Source organism: Sinocyclocheilus anshuiensis, unplaced genomic scaffold (genome assembly GCF_001515605.1).
Source record: "Sinocyclocheilus anshuiensis isolate Anshui unplaced genomic scaffold, SAMN03320099.WGS_v1.1 scaffold861, whole genome shotgun sequence".
Taxonomy (NCBI): Eukaryota; Metazoa; Chordata; class Actinopteri; order Cypriniformes; family Cyprinidae; genus Sinocyclocheilus; species Sinocyclocheilus anshuiensis.
Window position 1 is genome coordinate 167,137 of NW_015554217.1, and position 20,704 is coordinate 187,840.

At 35.0% G+C, this 20,704-nt stretch overlaps 1 protein-coding gene across 3 annotated transcripts; it reads right to left on the reverse strand.

The window, feature by feature from the left end:
• Positions 1-361: 361 nt before the first annotated feature.
• On the reverse strand, positions 362-14,047 carry LOC107671134 (ectonucleoside triphosphate diphosphohydrolase 6-like). Of its 3 annotated transcripts, none has more exons than XM_016463985.1 (14): positions 13,863-14,047; positions 12,790-13,109; positions 11,480-11,556; positions 11,220-11,363; positions 10,688-10,763; positions 6,784-6,819; positions 6,509-6,597; positions 5,925-6,004; positions 4,646-4,710; positions 4,063-4,164; positions 3,621-3,761; positions 3,424-3,480; positions 1,455-1,570; positions 362-1,271 (listed from the first exon to the last, which is right to left on the reverse strand). In XM_016463985.1, exons 1-14 carry the CDS (start codon positions 13,883-13,885, stop codon positions 1,179-1,181), a joined length of 1,419 nt encoding a protein of 472 aa, XP_016319471.1. In that variant the 5' UTR covers positions 13,886-14,047; the 3' UTR covers positions 362-1,178. The 3 variants fall into 3 exon arrangements, with proteins under 3 accessions (XP_016319471.1, XP_016319472.1, XP_016319473.1); XM_016463986.1 differs by having other exon boundaries at positions 4,063-4,161; positions 13,863-13,993; XM_016463987.1 differs by having other exon boundaries at positions 363-1,271; positions 12,790-13,113; positions 13,863-13,996.
• Positions 14,048-20,704: the final 6,657 nt, after the last annotated feature.

Consider the following 20,704-nt stretch of genomic DNA (forward strand, 5'->3'; position numbering starts at 1 on the left):
AAAATATATATTTTTTATGACCTCATATTGAGTGATTAGTTAATATTTGTACATTTAAATTCATTAATCATTCAAGTGTTATCTTAATGCAATGCAATTATTTCATGAGTTTAGAGCGGAATTACTGTGCTTTCAGGCAAAATACATCTTTTCAATATACTTTTTTTTTTCTCAATATACACTTTACAATGTACTCTTTTCAATATGGACAATGGCTTCCATTGCCACACTGAGATTCCCATCATTTGTTTTTTATGCTTCCCAGAGATAGATGTTACTTCAGGTCCACAAACGACGAAAAGGACAATCATATTGTAAATTCTATATGGATTTGAAAATAAATCACACTTTAAAAAAAAAAAAAAACTTAATCGCCATCCTGTGAGTAACACCGAGTAATATATTGTGACATTTGGCCTGCCAGTGTGCAGGCTTTAGTGTTGTGACACCTGCTGGTACCAAGAAAGAACAGCAGCATGTCTGAACAGGTGAAAGACATGATGGGAGCAAACACAAGACAGACCACATCCTGCTGTCTCACTTTATGATCTTCTTGTGAACTTAATGTGCAATTGCACTTTCTCAATACTTCACACAGAGCAACATTTTCAACATTCTCAGATTGTATTGATATGGCATTTTATATAAACATATTTCCCACGTCTAATAATGGGCACATTAAACAGCAAGTTTATAACTACACAAGAAAAGTACATGGACATGACAGTAACAGCTCTGGTCTGTTTTTCATCCCTCTGAGAGTAGATAATATTTAATACTAAGTACATGATTTGTTTAAACATACTGTATGTAATATATTAAATCAATATACAAGCTACGAAGTAATTAAATCTAAAATAAACTTCTTGTTACAAGCTTGAGGCAATCACGTGTTTTTGATCAGTTTTATATAATTAACCCTGACTAATATGATTCTGACATGCTGTAAACATCCAAACCAGTACATACATTTAACCTTCACACATAGCTTAACATACTAGTAAGAAAACAGAAACATTCAGAAAGTCAGAGGTATGTATAAAAACTCACATTTGGAATAAATTCAATGACAAAATGGCAAATACAATCAATGTTGATATTTTTCCCCAGAGCATTAAAATCAGTTAATGCTTTACTGGGTTGTGGAGCGGTTCAAATGTTGCGAGTGTCTTATGTTTTCAGCACGTTCCATGTTTATGGAGTGACTCTATGCAATAGAAAGTGGCACCGAGGGCCCAGCTAGTCTCCACGTTATTTATTTGTCTTGCCAGCTGAAATTTAAACAGAATGATAGGGTTAAACAAAATCACAGCATCACCCCTGACATTTGTTCTTCAAAATATTACAGATAAATCGCATACTGCTGTAGTTAACTGTCTGGGTCCAAAAGTCTCCACACACTAACTATTTCACAGTCCTATTAAGTCAGGAATCATAAATCAAGAGTAGCACACCTTCAGCTCTTTGTCAGGCGGGAAGTCAAGCTCCTGAAGAAGTACTGAGATGTAAGTCAGATCCAAACACAGGAACGGAGACTCCTTTATCCCTCCGGCTGACATGTTATTGCACACTGGAGCAGAAGAGAGTTAATGATTTTTTTTTAAGCAAAAGTAAACGGAGTGGATTATTTTTTAAATGTACATTTACATTACATTTATGCATTTGGCAGATGTTTTTTTCCAAAGTGACTGCATTCAAGGTACACATTTACATTTGAGCAGCTCTGACTAATAATCTAACATTATAGTAATAATGGCACCATGACATTTCTCCCACAGTAAGTTTTATACATTTATTTATTTAGAAAGAAATCTTATGCTCTCCAACGCTGCATTTATTTAATCAAAAATATAGTGAAAACAGTAATATTGTGAAATATTATTAGAATTTAAGATATCTGTTTTCTATTTTAAAGGGGTCCTATTATGCTCTTTTACAAAGTCTTGATTTTGTTTTGGGGGTGTACTAGAACAGGCTCTCATACTAGGTTGTTCAAAAATACATTATTTTTCACATATTTTACATTACAACACCTCCCTCCCCAGTCTGGCATGAACGGCTCGAATAGTTCCTGTATCAAATGAAGGCCCTGAAATATGAAATCTGCTGTGATTGGTTAGCTGGGCCAGTGTGTTGTGATTGGTTAGCTGGGCCAGTGTGTGTTGTGATTGGCAGCACTCGGCCCCTGGTCGGGAAATGTCATGCCCCTTACCTAGCTGCCTGCTGCAGCTTCAGTGTAAATATTGCGTCAAAATCAAATCAATTTGAGTGCGATTTAAACCCGGATGATTGTAACCACTCTAAGTTCGTCTGCCTTGGGAAAGCTAGCGTGTCTCCAACATAGTGATAACACTCGCTACCTTCTCTAGTGCAGCTCAACCAGGTCTCGTCCCATTCGTCGATATTTGTGATATCACAAATCCCGGAAAATATGCATTGTAGTCCAAACGAGTCGTTCGTTGTAGTTTTTGAAAAGTGATTTCTGTTAAATAAAATATCTCCTTTTGAAGTGGTCTTTGAGCTTTGTAACTTTGCAGATCTTTTTTATGCTCAAACAGCAACATTACAGACTAACTAAAGTTGAAAAAGTGAAAAAGCTTATTAGGACCCCTTTAATATTTTGCATGCCACATGATCCTTCAGAAATTTGGTGCTCATTTATTTATTTAACGTCATGTCAGCAGCAAGGCTATTTTCATGGCGAAAACAGAATAAATAGCAATAGTCATACAATTAACTAGAAGCTATATAAGATATTTAAGGGTAATACTAGAAAAAAAATCTAAAATACATTAAAGTGATACTTTTTTAAATACATCAGTTAATCACATCTCTTTATAAAATTGTTGCCCATTTACACTAAAAACAATACAGTGCAATAAAAAATGTTTAACAATCATTGTAGTTTGACAAGGAAGGCATAATAATGGTGGTTCACCTTTTAATATATTCCTGTGTGTAAGTGTTGAATGCTCTAAATGGCACCTATTAAAAACAACCTGATCATACCTAGATTTGAAATTAATAAAAAAAACGAATGCACTAATTAAGAACATTCTTATACTAGAATTTATTTAATGTAACTTATTTCCATGACATTCAATCCATTCCGATTTGGTGCTCAAGAAACATTTATTATCATTAATAATCTTGAAAACAGTTGTGCTTATTAATATTTTTGCGGAAAGCGTGATAATTTTTTTCAGGATTCCTTGATGAATGGAAAGTTCTGAAGAACAGCATTTATTTTAAATATAAATCTTTTGTAACAATGTAAAGGTTTTTATTGACGGTCTTGATCAATTTATGCATCTTTTCTAAATTAAAGATTTCTTTCTAAAAAAAATTTACTGACATTTGTCAGATACTGACACAATAAAATCAGACAAATACAACTACATTCAATTACAAAAACACACTTACCTTTCTTGGCACCTTCAATGTAATCACTGACTCTGACAGTCCCCCCTGTGCTTTCATCTGAGTCAGAGACACAGAAAGTGTTTGTAATTTAGTAAAATAAAAAAAAATTAAAAAGTCTCCTCATTATTTGTTTCACTTAAATCTGAAAAACAATGTTTGAATGAAATCAAATGGTAGCAATCAAACTAATCTCATACCAATGAGGCCTAGATCCACAGCCCTGTCGTAGTAGTAGGAGAATGCGTAGAAGTCCATGTCTTTCACTCCCTCGATTTTTCTCACACGTTTGTAGATCATCTTTTCCACTTTTGTAAGGCAAGTCTCATAGATGGGCTCCCCTAAAAGAGAGCAAACATACAAGTGATGCTGTTTACTTTAAGCTGGATGATTGACACAAAATGTATTGTAATTAACATAAATAAAATAAAGTTACAAGTTACATTATTATTATTAATATTTAATAATTATGATTATTGTAAATATTATGTACCTTAGAATGCACCACTACATATATATATTACTTTATACTTTTTTAAATAAAATATCATATTATAATGATAAAATTCTGGGGAGTAAAACTGAATGTACATAAAAATGAACATACAAAAACCTAACCCAGGCAGACAGCGTTTTTCATACCTGCTTTCTGCCCTTTAACAGTGTAGAGTACTTCAGCATGCTCCCACTGTCCAGAGTAATCTGGGGCAAGACATGGACTAACCAGCTCTTGGGGTCCTGCTACTGAAAATAAACACACACACACAGAGCAACCAAATGATTTATTTATGCATATCACAAAAATTTTACTGCCACTATGTGGGGTAACTGTGACACTACTGAGGACAAATCCAAACATGAGCTCTATAGTGCCACCTGGTGGTCAAACATAAAAACACGTTTACAAACACATGAATGTCTTTGCTCATAATAACCTTAGAGCCCACTCAGAGAGAAACGGGATACACTTACACAATGGACAAAACTATAAACAAAGAAATCTGATTACATCTGTAGTGTACTAAATGTAAATCTGAGTAGTAAACAGGTGGAAGCTATTGCACTGATGGCAGTTTTTCTCGCTGGCCTCAGCTATATCAGTGCAACAGCTGGCCACCAAGGAATTAATCTTCAGTGCGCTATTAAGAGATTAGATATTGGCTGATTTATTGAGCGAATGAGGTCTTTAAAAGCCAAAGATGAAGAGAGATTGTAGACCACATACAAGGCTGTCCTTCAAACCCTCCCAACACAGCAAGTCTGGTTGACATCAACCCCAGGCCAAGGTAACTACAGAGAAAGAGAAGAGACATTAATGGGATGAACATACAAAACAAATATTATTATTATTTATTTTTATTTTATTAAATGTTTAATAGAGTAAATGTCAATGAGTACAGACTTTGCTTGGTTGGTCCCTGCTGGAGGGTTTGTTGTGTCAAATCTCCCTCCATGAATAACTAGTAATTCTAGTGATCTGGAGATGAGTCCTGCGATGGGATTGTAATTGGAGGCTTGTGTGATTATGCTCTAATCAGGAGAGCGAGGCGGGTCGAAGCGAACACACACTGCCTCATAAACACTTGTGCTTCCCGCACTAAACACTGAGCTCACATAACCTAGAAAGCCCTGGACGCCCCTGACCAAGCACATGAACCAACAGGTGGGGGTGTCAAACATGGGCCAGAGGTTTGACCCTACTTCTAGAGCAGGGGTGGGCAAACTTGGCCCTTCCAGGTCACTTTCCTTCAGAGTTTAGCTCCAACTCTAATCAAACACACCTGAACCAGCTAATCATTGTCTTCAAGACTACTAGAAAGCTACAGGCAGGTGAGTTTTATCAGGGTTGGACCAAATCTCTGCAGGAAAGTAGCCTGGAAGGGCCAAGTTTGCCCATCACTGCTTTAAATTATTATTTTTCAACAAATCTTCAAAGGACCTTGGGATAATGGTGCAGTGGTTTAACTTTCAGTCACTAGGATGAAACTAGATGTCTTCAAGACTACTAGAAAGCTACAGGCAGGTGAGTTTTATCAGGGTTGGACCAAATCTCTGCAGGAAAGTGGCCTGGAAGGGCCAAGTTTGCCCATCACTGTTCTAGAGGATTGCAAATCACGTAACGTCACTGTACAGAAAAAGCCACAGAGAAAGCTGAAGTTTTTAAACAGATGGAGTAATATGGTGATACTGTATTTCTGAGTGCTGAGGATTATTAAATGGGACGTAATGAAGTCTAGCCTGATGGCTGCATGATATTGTATTTTATCAGTTATTGGCCGATAGGTATCATCATGCAGTGAATGCTTTAGGACGTATTTTTGTTTGTTTTTTGCAAAGTGAGTGACATTCTTAATAATGTCAGCTTGCACATTCTTAAAACAATATCGCACACCAGAAGTCTCAGTATCAGATCAGTATTCAGAAATTCAACCGTTTAATAATGCTTTATTCATTACATGATTTGCCACACATTCTGATGCCAACCTAGGCCCCGCCCACTTTACCTGTGTGAGTAGAGAGCGTGACTGATGTTGAACATCTGAAACGATGTCACATAATCAATGGGTAAGGTCTGGATGGTTTTCTGCACAGGAACAAAACACAAACAATCAAATATTAATGCATTACAGGTTGCTTTCTTCTCTTCTTAAGTAGAAATTTGGTAGAATGACAAATATTACTATTCTAGTACTAATCTCATCACCGCCTGCTTCAGCATGTTTCTTGTCCAGACTATATATTTAACACAATATCTGTCAGCAACTATAACTATGCTACAATCGGCAGAGCAGTTCTCATCTGAGCTCATGTTTGGAACTAAAGCTCTCGGAGAAACTGTGTAATGACATGATAAATTGGTCCTCAATCCCCTGTACAAGACCTGACCTAGTTCAAGAGCAAGAATCACTCTAACTCTCCCAGCCCAATGTACAACAACCTTTATTTACTAGGCCTATCGGATTAGCAGGACATTTGCGGATTAATGCATAGGACGGGAGACCATCAAGGTAGTTTGTTAGGAGTGACATGGCTTCATTAGTGAGGGGTTACAGCTATATGTGCATATTTATGCATGTACGTGACTCACTTCATCCTGTAGAGCAAGTGTGATCTGGGTCGAGCCCCCTCCTAAATCCAGCATGCCTACTGTAGGAGTCTCAGAACCATGAAGACCACCTGTGAGAGAGAGAGACTTTAAATAATTATATTAAGATCAAACCAAACATTTTCAAGTAAAAGTAAAGAAGAAAACAAACAAAAAAATTGCATGAGGGCAGGGTAATAAATTTGTATCCAAATTAATCTGTCATTGTTCTGTCACTTATGTCATGAAAAATAATGTGACTACTTAAATTTTCTTACCTAATAAAAAGTTGATGGTAATCCAAGCTGACATGCCTGTGTAAATACAAATGTGCATTAATTGTTAGTACAAGAATTCTGCATACAGGGTATATGCAGGATTTTTAAAATCAAATTTAAGACTTTTAAGACCTGTACCAATCAAATTAATATCATATGAGCGGGGTAGGGCAATGTCTATGCTAACATATTAAAATGTAAAATGACTATAAAAGTATGACTTACAGTTCAGATACAGGTTTTCACGAAAACAAAAGGCTTTATAAAATGATAAACTTCACATTTCAGCCTTTAAACAATTTTTCAGAAAAGGGGTGAGTCAAAATGATCAATTCTTATATTAATTTAAACAATTATCATCAATTAATTATTATACTAATTAAATAACACATAAATATATATCTTAGGGTCTTAATTGTTTAGATTTGATGATCCATCGGTTCACATTTACAAATCTGCGTGTTTGCAGCGTAAAGACATGGGTTGATTAATTTTCACATTGGTCTGAGCAAAAACAGTAGATGGGCTTATTGAAAATGTAAATTAATTCTCTGCCAGCAGGAGGCTGGAGTGGCAGAATGTAGCGGATTCCCCGGTAACGACTGAACAAAAAGCAGCACAGCAGCTGACTTTGAAACGTGCAGCGATCATATTTATTCAATTAAATTATAGCCTTTTGAAGTTTAATCGTCACATTTAAGCAATATCGCAATTCTTGTCTTTCCAATTTAAGACCTCTTGAAATCATAATTACGACTTTCTTGTACCGTTTAAGACTTTTTATGGCCTTAAATTTGATAACTAAATTTTTAAAGATTTTTATAGACCTGCAGAAACCCTGTGCATACCACAATTGACACATGTATAAATAAAGGTCATTGAGGAGTCAAATTTTCCTTGAACTTTTTAGATAAAAGAGACCAATGTACTATAAAAATTTTAATATTTTCACATCACAAAACTTCATCCCAGCCCAAAAAGAACATCTACTGAAACTAAGCTGCAAAAAACATCTCGTTCTGAACTTGTGAAATGTTTTCATGTCAGGCAGATGAATTTAGTTTGTTAAAACTTTACTGCCCACATTTACATATTTATGTGTACAAAACGTCCCAACCTCTGAAACTAGCAGCTGACATTTTTTATTTAAGAAGATTCTTCAACATTTCAGTCTGACCGTAAGAGTTTGTGTGGCACATTTCAGAACACACTGTTTTCTGAATCTTTAAGACTAGAATGCAGGCTTTGCAAAAAGGTTGTCATTTAAGGATGGGGAAGTTAAAGACCTGATAGCAAAGCACTCATTTTATATGTGAAAAGACAATTTACATAAACGTCTTAAAGGCACAGTAGCTTAAAAACAGACTTTAATTTTAAGGGACATGAACTAAATTATGACCAACATTATCAGTGTACCTCAGGTATTTAAAAAAAAATCATCAAATGAGACCTTTAAAGTATAACAAATCTAAGCTATAATACCATTCCAAAGTTTGGGGTCGGTAAGATTTTTTAATGTTTTTGCAACAAGGCTGCAATTCATTTGATCAAAAACACTGTAAAATTGCTGTGAGGGCAAAGCTGAATTTTTAGAAGCCATTTTAATCCAGTCTTCAGTGTCACATGTTCCTTCAGAAATAATTCTAATATGCTGATTTGCTGCTAAAGGAAATTTTTTTATTATTATCAATGCTGAAAACAATTGCGCTGCCTATTATTTAAGTGGACACCATGATACATATTTTTTTCAAAATTCTTTGATGAATAAAAGCATCTATTTCAAATAGAAACCTTTAGTAACATTATAAATGTCTTTGCTGTCACCTTTGATTAATGTAATGAATTCTCGCTCATTAAAAGTATTAATTACCTTTAAAAAAAACAAATCTGACCAAAACGTTCGAACAGGAGTGTACAACATATGCTGGTGAATTTAGAGAGTTTAGAATTAACAAAGTCAAGGTCCGGCCGGATCACAAAGACTCTCCGAGTGAGTGCATCATTGGATCTCTATGCTAAAACTCTTATAAACTGTATGGATTAAAAGTATTAATTACCTTTAAAAAAAAACAAATCTGACCAAAACGTTCGAACAGGAGTGTACAACATATGCTGGTGAATTTAGAGAGTTTAGAATTAACATAAAGTCAAGGTCCGGCCGGATCACAAAGACTCTCCGAGTGAGTGCATCATTGGATCTCTATGCTAAAACTCTTATAAACTGTATGTTTGTTTTGAATGTAGGTTACTTCTTAACAAAGTATGGGGCTTTAGCCCTCAGAAATAACCAAACTCACTTAGTGTCTATAAACTCCCATCCCTGCTATCTCCCTCACATATCCCACTTAGGCACAGCATTAACAATAAGTCTGTATGATTTGCTATGATGGACTAATCTGGTTGGGTAAGCTTGTGCGTCCAGGAGAGTTTAGATTCACACTGATAATGAGACTCAGATTATCCGGTTATGGGACCTGCAGAGTTTAAGCATTCATTTTACAACAAAATCTCAAATACAAATTGCTGCCCATTAAGCCCAAAAACAACTTGTATATCAACAAAAATCAACTTGGCTTTTGCTAAACACTAGTTTTTATCTTTAAAAAGGAATTTACTGCATAGCAAATTAATGGGTGCTAATCTGTTTGCTGAGATTATAGTGCACACGGGACATTATCCCCTGGGCTCATTATTACTTGTGTGAACTATTTTAAAGGATTGGATTACAGTCCCATATACGCATTATCTATCGTTAGAATACACACAGCTCAAGCTATTACTGAAGAAAATTTCAATTTACAACTTATATCTTTCTGCCAGAAGTGCAAACGCAGTGACCAGAGGCTTTTGACGAGCTACAGATGTACAGTAACATCTGCTGGTTTCACATTCATGGTGGACAGATTTCTGCATGGATCATAGCACAGCAAATCACTGCAACATTACAATCATGGAAATGAGAAGCACTGTCATCTGTTTGAACATTCAGGATGTGCTTCCTCAGGTTTCTGAATATAAACCCTAAAAAGTTAAAATGCTACAAAGTCATCATAAATTATAAATATGAGATCTTTTTTTTTTTAAGGATTTTATCATCTTTAGTAACAATGGTATTTTGGTGGGAAATATATTTACCACTCCACAGTACTATTTTAGTATTATTCATATTAAAGTATTTAAAAACATTTTGAATGAGCTTTTATTTTCATATTTTCATTTTAAGTTTAGTTTAAGTTTTAGTAATTTTTTACGTACTTTTGTCCTTTTTATATATATATTTTTATATTTAAATTTAGCTTTAAATGTATTTATTTTTATTATTATGAGATTTTGTAATTTTAGTAGTTATATTTCAGTTAGTTGCCATTCCAACATTTATAATACATTGTCATCTGTTTGAACTTTCAGGATGTGCTTCCTCAGGTTTCCGAATATTAAAACAATAACTTTAAAATGTGCTGCCACTCAAAGCTTATTTGGTTTGTTAGCTGAGACCGTAAAGTCAAATTTTTTGACTTCATGGCCAATATATTAATGTTACAAACATATATTATTAAGGTTGTTTTGTCTTGATTTTCAAGTTGGACTTAAAATGAAAGTGCTAATATTCTATTATTATTCTGAAAAATATTTAATTTTATTAGAATAATTATTCATATAATCTGACTGTCAAAATAAGTAATCAAAGAGCTGTGTTGTTAAATGCATTACATGCTAAAAAGTGACAAGTGGAATAGATTACTCCTTTCAGAATTCAATCAGAGCAGATATGGCAGCCAGTGCTTAAAAGTTGCAATCTATTACAATTTATAAGTTATAATCTATTACAATTTGAAAATAAATACACTTTTTATTACGAACCTGACATTATTAACATATGGGAAAGGAGTAACTGACACAGTACCTTCATCTGTGCCATCCATGATTGACACACTGTCTGGTCTATACAGGAACAAGGATTCGCTAAACACCTCCCTCACCTACGGCAAAAAGACTTTAGATTTAACTCTGCATGACATTACAGATACTGAAACCTGCGCCATAATTAGGAAATACTAAGTCGACAGGCTGAACATTAAATGCCTGAAGACATAGCTCTCATCTCTATAACTTTAACACACTTCTATAATACTTACTAAACCTTTAATGAATATAAATAATTAAATAAATAAATAATAGATTTTACTCCACCCTTTACAGTTTACTGTTGCTTTGGAACTTTGCATCACAGCATTTCTAATGTTACCGTGTCATTTAACACCTCCCAAATTGGGTTGTACTATTAAAACCTCTGACAGATTAATAAATGTGAATGCATTTCAGACACCTTAAAACCTTAGTAATCGTATGCATTTAGTTAACTGAAAGCACTATCCATATGTAACTGTTAGAGGGTATATAATGAATGTTTACTTGGCGACTAATGGTTATCTGACCTTGTCCAGCAGAATTGTGGCCTTCTCACCAGGCAGCAGTCTGAGCCCTGCCGTGGCTCTGAGCATGAGAGGGGAAGAACTCCATAATCTGTCAGGAACAGTGTCTTTAGCAACTTTTAACAGTTCCAAAAGTCCCTCCTTACTCTGTAAAACAACATTAATATAATCATTAAACTGCAGACAGAAAAGATACTATCACAAACCTGAGGCATCTGTGATGGGTTCACAATTATAAAACTTAATCACATTTTACTGGTTACCTTTTCTGGGTCATCAGCATATGCAGACAGTCCAGGTTTTATAGCTCTAAAAGTCTCATGGGCTAATTTAGCAGCTTCTGTTAATACACAAAGACAAGCAGAAAAGTCTTCTTTTTAAAAACATCTTTTAAAAACAAAGTTTTGAAAGGTAGTGTATATAACAGTAACATTAATTGCAGTAGGAGGACTCCTCATGGCTTGTGGCGAGTATGGTTGGATTTTATCAGAGGCTGAAACATTTGTTTATTATGTAAACTTTGGTATAAGTGTGACCTTTGACCCATGATGCTTAGCTATGATGTGTACATGCATGTGTGTGCATGAGAGAGTGTGCCTAATGGCATAGACTACTTGCTGTCTATTATAACATGACAATTATAATATGATAATCATAGGTTTAACAATAAAGGCTAAAGCAGCACATAACTGATTTAGCTCAGAATTGGGATTCGAATCGATAGTTAAGCTATTAGACGATCAGTGCTGCACTAGGCAGTAAACCTAAAATATGTGCATAACGCCCACACAGTCAACATATGCATGGCTTTACTATAGTAACACTATGGTATTTGGCAGTAAGGTAACTTAATAAATAATTAGGTGAGTAAGCATTACGGCATTTCAATGACAGCCACAACTGTCAAAATATGTTTTGGCTACTAGTTTTCAAATACCAGTTTGTTTTTTTATAAATAGTTAAATTGATCTAACCAGCCAATACAAAAAATTACCACAGTATTTCCTCCAAAATACTATAGCTATATTTATTGAAACTACTATAAAAACATCATAAATTATTATGATTTTTTTTTTTCAATTAATTTTACCATTTACCAATGACTTCATGTATTTTGGTGGGAAATATTACCATAGTAATTTACCATAGTGCTATTTTATTATTGTTTATAAACTATTATAGTAATTTTTTGTGCTTTTGTCCTTTTTTATTATTTTTTAATATTTCAATTTAGCTTTTTATTTTTATTTATTTTATTTTTATTTTTTTTTATTTTAGTTTTTCATCTAACATTTACATTTTAATTTATTTCAGCTTGTATCAATTAACAAAAACCATTTTTAAGTTTTATTTAATAATAATAATAATAATAACACTGCATGCTAGTTTGTTGTATATAGTGTACATATTTGAAGTTACCAGACTACAATTACAGAAGAAAATTCTGAAGTCATTGTTATGAACAAGCTTTTGTTATGTTGAACAGGCCGAAAATGCGGTCTTATATGCAGTGTTTCTTTAAGTGGACTGAAATGGACAAGTGGACTCAAATACCTTTTACATTTTAACATACCATTTGGCTCGATCTGAAATTTGAAAATGTGAATCCGGGTTCCAGTGCTCCCAGCATCAAGCATAATACCATACTGGAAATTTTCACTGACCACCTGAGCTGAGGTCGACTGTTTATGGGTATCCATCCTATGCTGGGGCAGCTGGTCAGATACTGGTGGTTTGGAGTCATCATAATGACGTTTGACGTAGGTGAGGTAGACCACCAGGCAGCCCACAAACATAAAGATGAAAGCTAGCTTTGGGAACCTCATAATGGCAGCCAGAGTTACATGATGTGGAGTCAATTTCCCAATGCAGCAGGCTTCTCGGCCTTCTCCACTACCTCCAGAACAAGAAAAACATTACAAAAAGGAGTTTTAATTTGCTATAAAACCACAAGTCTGAAATATCACCCACCCAAGTGAAAACAATGTTGTTTTACTTACAGCTAACAAAGATTTACATGTTTAACAAATCCAAAACATATTTACATACCTGTTCTCACATAACCGTAAATATGAGAAAAGAAATATATATATATATCACAAATACACTTATATTTTCCACCACAACTATGGTATGTCAAATTCATCACACAAATTGTAAATAACTGTTAGGGATTTGTAAATAATTTCCCTAATTTTCAGCAGTTCCTACTAGAACCTAGCAACACCTGAAAAACAGCTGCTGCATTTTATGTAACGTTATGCGTTATATGAAAAATACGGTTATTTTGTCAACACTGATTTTCTGACTGTGATGACAGTTCAATATATAGATATGTATGTAAGCTATTCATTTAAGTGAATTCTCGATTTGCCAATATTTATAATCAATATTTGACGCATTATTTTTGTATCTGTCTGTGTCGTATTGGGCGATAAGCACACACACTAACGTTAAGTGAGAAAATACAAACTAGAGATGCACCAAAACAGGTATGGTGAGCATATTAATCCAAAATAATTACTTTATACTTTACTTTTACTTTATTTAAATTAACTTAAGCCTCGTTTCTCAAGAGTAGTGTGAGAATGGATATCAATCTCAGTATTATGAGTCAATGTAGTTATATATTTAAGACGGTTATACCTAGCTCTCTGTGGCAAGATCATACTCCTTCGAATGCAAGTCGTGTTTTCGGTGTCGATGAATACCCATGATGAGATTTTGCCATGATATTCCCTTTGAATGATTGCCAAAAGTCGTTCTTGTCTCGTTTTGATTACGTCAGTAACGTCCAGCGTGAAGGTGACGTGGAGCGAATACGCACGTCACACGTTCCAATCAATACTACGGAGGCTGCAGTTCTTCTTCTTCTTTTAAATTTAATGGCGGTTGGCAAACCAACTTAAATGGTGCATTCCCGCCACCTACTGGATAGGAGTGTGGAGCGCATAATGATTGGAAGTTTGAGAACTATAGCCAAAAACAAAAACAAAAAAAACAAAAATACAACGCCAATTATTCCCGCTTTATTTACTACAACTGTATCCTAAATTCTATTGATCAGTCTTGTTTCTTTTAAGAAAATAATTAATTCATGAAATATTCTTGATTGCTTTGGGCCATTTCCTAACAGCACCTGAAGTGACAAATTATTTATTCCGAATGATCCTAAAGCTTGAATTAGTTGAAATCTTGCTCCTTCATATGCATCACACTCTATAAGTACATGTTCTACTGATTCTGCATGACCACATTTGTCACAATTTCCAGTTTGGAGGCTGCAGTTTCAGGACCCTATTTACTATATACTACTTGTTCCAATAGGTGTGTTCGACTTGAAGTGGCGCTACGCAGACTGGTCGGAGTTTGACATCAAAAAGTACCGCGAGGAGTATGGAGAGCAGACGGCTCCGTAAGCTTTCGAATCGCTCTCGCGGTAATGATACAGAGGCCCGCCCTCACATACTCAGCAGTGTAACTGGCAGCAATGTTATAATGAACGACAATGCTTATAAAAAGACTATAGGCTACAAATTACTCATATAATTTTTGTGAAGTTCAGATATTTTCGTTAGACAAATTCAGAATTATAGTTGATAATAAGTCGGCTTAAATCCCTCTGTTACCTTCCTGTTTTATATATTCATGAAGACACGTCTAAAACTAACACTATTAAAGTTAGTTTTAATTATTTAGATTTTCAGTTTAGATTGTAAGAAAATAATTGGTTCACTGATACTTTTTTCCCCAAAAAGTCCTTTCGTTTTGGATGAGAAAAGTAGCCTAATTCTCTCAAATTATATCCCAAGGAAAGCAATTGGCTCTGAATTGCAGTATCTAAAAATTTTCCACTCACATATAATGGTTTTGCTTATAATTTGAATCTGTTGATTCATTTTATTTGAGCAGATTTGCATTAGGGCACTTGAGCCACATTTAATTGCATTAGAAAACAAAACATCAAACCAATCTTCCATATAGGAAATATTTTGCTTGAAATGTGCTTGTCATAAGAGCGACAGGTCCTGCACAAATTCTTTAAAGTTACCGTTGCCATTTTCAAGCCCCATTTCCACTGTTTAATATTTCCTCTTAACCTCCTGAGACCCAGAGAGCCAATTACACTTTTATTGTGCTGTTTTCAATATGGCACCAGCTGGTCTCTCCACCGAGGCCCTGTGAGTTTTGTTAAAGTTTACCAGGCTGTGGCAGCTACATGACCTGTGGCACATCTTCATTCGTGACCTTAATTAACCATCATTAGGCCTGTTGTATAGGCCAATCTGTGGTTCCCTCCTACACTTTCTCATGCAACATGTGATGCCCCCATCTGAGCGTGAATTTCAGCCAATGAGTGACCCATAATGAGAGGGATGGAGATGGTTTTGATGATATTCATTTGACGTTTCCCATTGAGTGTGTCTGCGAGCACAGTGCAAGCTTGAAAGGACCATATGCTCTCATTTTACATGCATGTGTGTGAGCGCATCTATCTAGGACACAAGGTCCAACAGGGGGTGAGGGGCAACGGCCCGCTTAATATTAGACCATTCTCACTTATCAAAAATCAGTGTGGGCAGACAGCTTTGAGGGGGAAGGGGACGATGGCCATCCCTCCAAACTGTTGCACTCTGACCGGCCCCCTCAAACAGCAATGCATATATATACATGACTTCCCCTATTATATCTTAAGCATTCATTACAGACGTACCTCAACAGTTGCAACAGAAAGCACAACGCCTCCCCTTTGTCCCTCGGTGGTTAGCTGATAGATCGTTGCTGGTTCCGTGTGTGGCAAAGTCTTCTGTAACGGAGAGTCAGAGGCGTGCAGATCCATCTGCAGCTTTTATTAGAACCAAAGGCAGAGTTAAACAGGCAGTAATCAGTCAACAGCGTCACGAACAGCAGGGAGAATCCAGGAGAATAAACCGTAGCAGAGTGAGGGTCGGGGCAGGCAGCAGAGAATCACACTAGTAAGAACAGTCCGAGGTAATACACAAGAGATAACAAGACAGGGGATAAACGCTCAGAAATGTAGCCGGGGCAATACAAGACTTCGCAAACACTGAGAGTCTGGGAGCTGCTTAAATAGGGAAGCTAAGGGGAAACACCTGTGCCAGTAATCAGTCCCAGGTACGGGGTGTATGGGAAATGTAGTCCATGAACGTTAGTACTCAGGAGAGTGTGCCCTCCGGAGGCCGTCGGAGAGAGCCACAGAGGCCTGATTCGTGACACTTATACAGCATCATGTGTATTACATGTATGCGAAAGAGCGTACATAAAAAGAGGGGGGGGATCACATGGTATAGCCTGTCTTTCAGTATTTTCTGATTAAGGCAAATGACAGATTTTTAACTAGAAACCATTCTGAAAGCATTTCAAAGGTTTTGACCACCAATACTTATGTATTAAGGCTGATGTAACGTTATGAGATCATTCAAGCTCCTTAATTGTTAATTATGAACTAAGAGACAAATAAGACTTGCAACATTCAAAAATCATCTTCATTGCAACATAACAATATCTCACAGAATAATAAGCTGAACTATTAATTAATTATACATTGAAAACCACACATTTAACCAACCTTACTTTTCTTGCGGTTCAACTTGAAAAAAAAAAAATCTATATCTTTTAAAAGCTTCATCAAGATGCATTAACTTCTGAAGTGTTCCTGAAAGTTGTATGTTGGTAAAACTTCAGAAAAATAAACTAAAACACTTTAAAAAATATTCAATTTAGATTATCTCCTTGATCAAAGAAAATTTTTTGAAGTGTACCATGATATGATTTTTTAGAAAAAAGAAAAAAAAAAGATCCATTTGTCCTTAGTGAAGGTAACAGCCTTCACTATTTCCCATATGCTCTGCTGCACGCTAAAACCTCATCCAGACTCTCATTTGTTATGGATGGCATTAGCCTGTTCAAATCCAATTCTCATCCTCCAGCATACTACCTTTTATGGATGGAATATAAAAGGATAAAGGAGCTAATGCCTTTTTGATTCATTATATAATGTTTTTCTGAGAGCAGACAAGGGAAATTATAATAATAATAATGGAATAATTTAAATAAATTTACTTTAGTTAATGTGCTCTGCGTGGGCTGGCTAATCTGAAGGAAATGTTCCGTAAATGACAAAAACAGGGAGAATCCCAACTAAAAGTAAATCCTCTCTGACTCTCTCACCACCAATCACTTTAGTTCATTTGGACAAGATTAGAGCAAAAATAAATGAGTAACATAAAATAATGCACATTATCTGTCCTACTGACAACCTGAAATACAGAGATGTGCGTGAAGTTTAGCATGTGTTAATGCTGAGGAAACCCACATGAAGAATAGACTGAATAAAGTCACCTCTGGCCTCTGTGCATTGGGCACAATAGATCTTATACTGCAGCTCTATAGGATCAAACAATAACAGTATTATTATGTATTTGCAATTTATGATAAATTATGAATTTGATCAATTGCAATAAATGAGAAATAGTATGTATAATTAAAATTCATTTATTATGCGTCTGCCATAATGAATCAACATTTCACACACCCAGTTTGTTAAACTCTTCTGTAATTAAAAATTATGGTAATAATATTCATTCAACATTTATAAAACTGCAGATTATTAATTATAATTTATTATAATTGATTATAATTTTTTGACTTATATATTTCACAAAAATATGAATCAACCTGCTAAAATATCATGATCTTATCCATTTTCACACTTTTGTACGGCAGTGCATGTTGCTATCAATGCATAACACTTTATGAAACAGATCCAGTGGTCTGTCCACTTTAACATCTCTTACAATGTCATGCTTTACAACAAGAAAGAAAACAATGCTTTTGGTATTAGCAATAGATTCAATGGAATTAGCAACAGATTCAATGTTCTGTCCACTCTGACATCTCTTTCCATACCAATTCCATGCTTTACAAAAAAAAATGAGGATTAGCTGTTCTTTGTTCTAAAACGAAAGGATGGTGATAAAAGGGATAATTACTGTCACTGTGTAAAATCCCCTTCGCATGCACCAGGAAGCCAGCCGGCAGAGTTAAGATCAGCACTAAAGCAGCAATCATATGATCTCAACTTTAATCAGAAGTATAACAAAAACATATTTCTGCTTTATCATTGTAAGCCTTAAATAAAGTGTCCTTAACATAAGCCTGTCACTGTGTTACAGCGTTTCTTTTAATATTAAAAGAGGGACAGGAGAGGAGCTTTTACTGGAAAAGCTGTTCCAATCAGGTTTGAGCGAAAATGCATTCAGAGCTTGTTAAAGTCAGTAAATAATAAGTTATATCAAGCAGCTCAAGTAGTAATCAAGCCCTAAATCTTACAGCCCTCTTTCAAAGTGTCCATTCTTTTGTTCAGCTCTGTTTGCCACCCTGTTGTCATTAACCCTGATTGAGCTCCGAAGAGGAACCGTGCGTTTAATATCCGGATAACCTGGTCATTTCATTGTTTTGTCCTAACAGGGCATTATTACAGTAATGAGAGCGAAATCAAATCACTTAATGCGTTATGTAGTGGGACAGCTCTCAGCAAGCCAGCCAAATCACCCTTCACATTTGCTTTTAATTAAAGCAATCTAGTAGAAGACTCATTAATGGGTGAGAAGATTAACTCATAAAGATGTCTGCCCCCTGATGTCTTTCCTGTGACCGTTTAATCTGTGTTAATTTGGATTTCTGGCCTGCAATGAGATAACCCATAAAATTAAGTGATATTCCATCAATAAAATACTCTTTATCATCATCATTAATTGATATTTAAATATTGCTGACATTTCTAATGCATGCAGTGAAAGAATCTGCTGAAGCACAGGCCTTTAGTCTATCAAATGATAATGCTTGTTATATGTTTAACTGTACAAAAATATGAAGAATAATTTCCATAGATTCAAGCATTCTTTTGAACAAAATGGACACACATTATAGATCACTGGTGTGTCCTTTGAGTGTGTATTTTGAGTTTGCTCACACACATACAGTGGCCCCAAAAACAGTTTAGCAATACTTATAATGCATGAATGTAATTGCATTAGTTAACAAAATATAAATTCAAGCGGCATTAGAGCAAGATAACACAAGCACACATTTCAAGTAAAATGTTTCACAAAAGTAAGTTATTATAAATGCATAGATACAATACAACAACATTTTTAAAAAAAGTCAAAAGGTCACCCTTCAAAAGTCTGAGGTCTGTAAGATTTTTCAGTGTTTTTGAAAGAAGTCTCTTATGCTCACCAATATGCATTTTTTAAAATCATAAATACAGTAAAACAGTATTGTGAAATGTCATCACAATTTAAAATAATCTTTCTATTTAAATATACCTTAAAATCTATAATTTTATACTTTAATATAATTGAATAGTTTAAAATGTGATGGCCAATCTTTCAGTAGTCTGAAGTCTTCAGAAATCATATTTATATGCTGATTTGGTTCTCAAGAAACATTTGTTATTATCAATGTTGAAAACAGTTGTGCTGCTTAATATTTTTCTGGAAACTGTGATACATTTTTCTCAGGATTCTTTGATGATCAGAAAGTTTGATTAATAAAAAACAGCATATATTTAAATAGATTTTTTTTTAGTAACAATGTACAGTAAAATTAGTTACTTTCACTTATGATCAATTTAATGCACCCTTGCTAAAAAAATAAAATAAAAAGTTCTTTCAAAAACCTTTGATCTGTAGTGTAGGTCTCGTAAACACCACTATAGCCAGTGTGTATAGCCAGGGTCTCTAACGCTAAACGCTGCCGTATCTGCATGCCTCACTGCCTCCTCATGCCACCCCTGCAGACCGCACTACAGACATGCAGTCGGCACCAGTGCCACAACTACTGCCGCCTCACTGGAAGCATGAAGAGGAACCAGAACTGTTCTCCAGTCATTTTTACTTCTGATTTTTCTTTACTTAATATTTTGAGCTGTGGAAAAATTACGCATTGATACACGCGATTAATTCTGAAAAATTTTCGCTTTTAATGCATTTGCCAAGTTTTACATGAAATTAGGCTAATTTTATTCTGCTTCATGTGAGTTGTAACAAAGAGGGACTTTGGTTGTAAATGCTGGTTTGTGGAACTTTATCGATGTGTCTGGGCTCATAATTATAGTGACATACCATAAACAGGTAGGCCTACATACCATAAATAAACAACAGTGATTTCAGGTCAGTGATTGAGTTACGGATGAAGGACATCTTAACTGTATGTTTTTGTTAAATGAAATACTTTGCGAATATAATTCACCACAGAATCACATTCTCTAGGATTAACTTGTGATTAATCGTGAGAATTGTGATTAATCGTGATTAAAAAGCCTTAATCTTAATCGACTGACGGCATCTTTAATATTTAAAACACAAATATTTGTTATGCATGTAAACAATCATCTTATTACCTTAACAAATTTAAAACTGAATAGGCTATATATATATATATATATATATATATATATATAT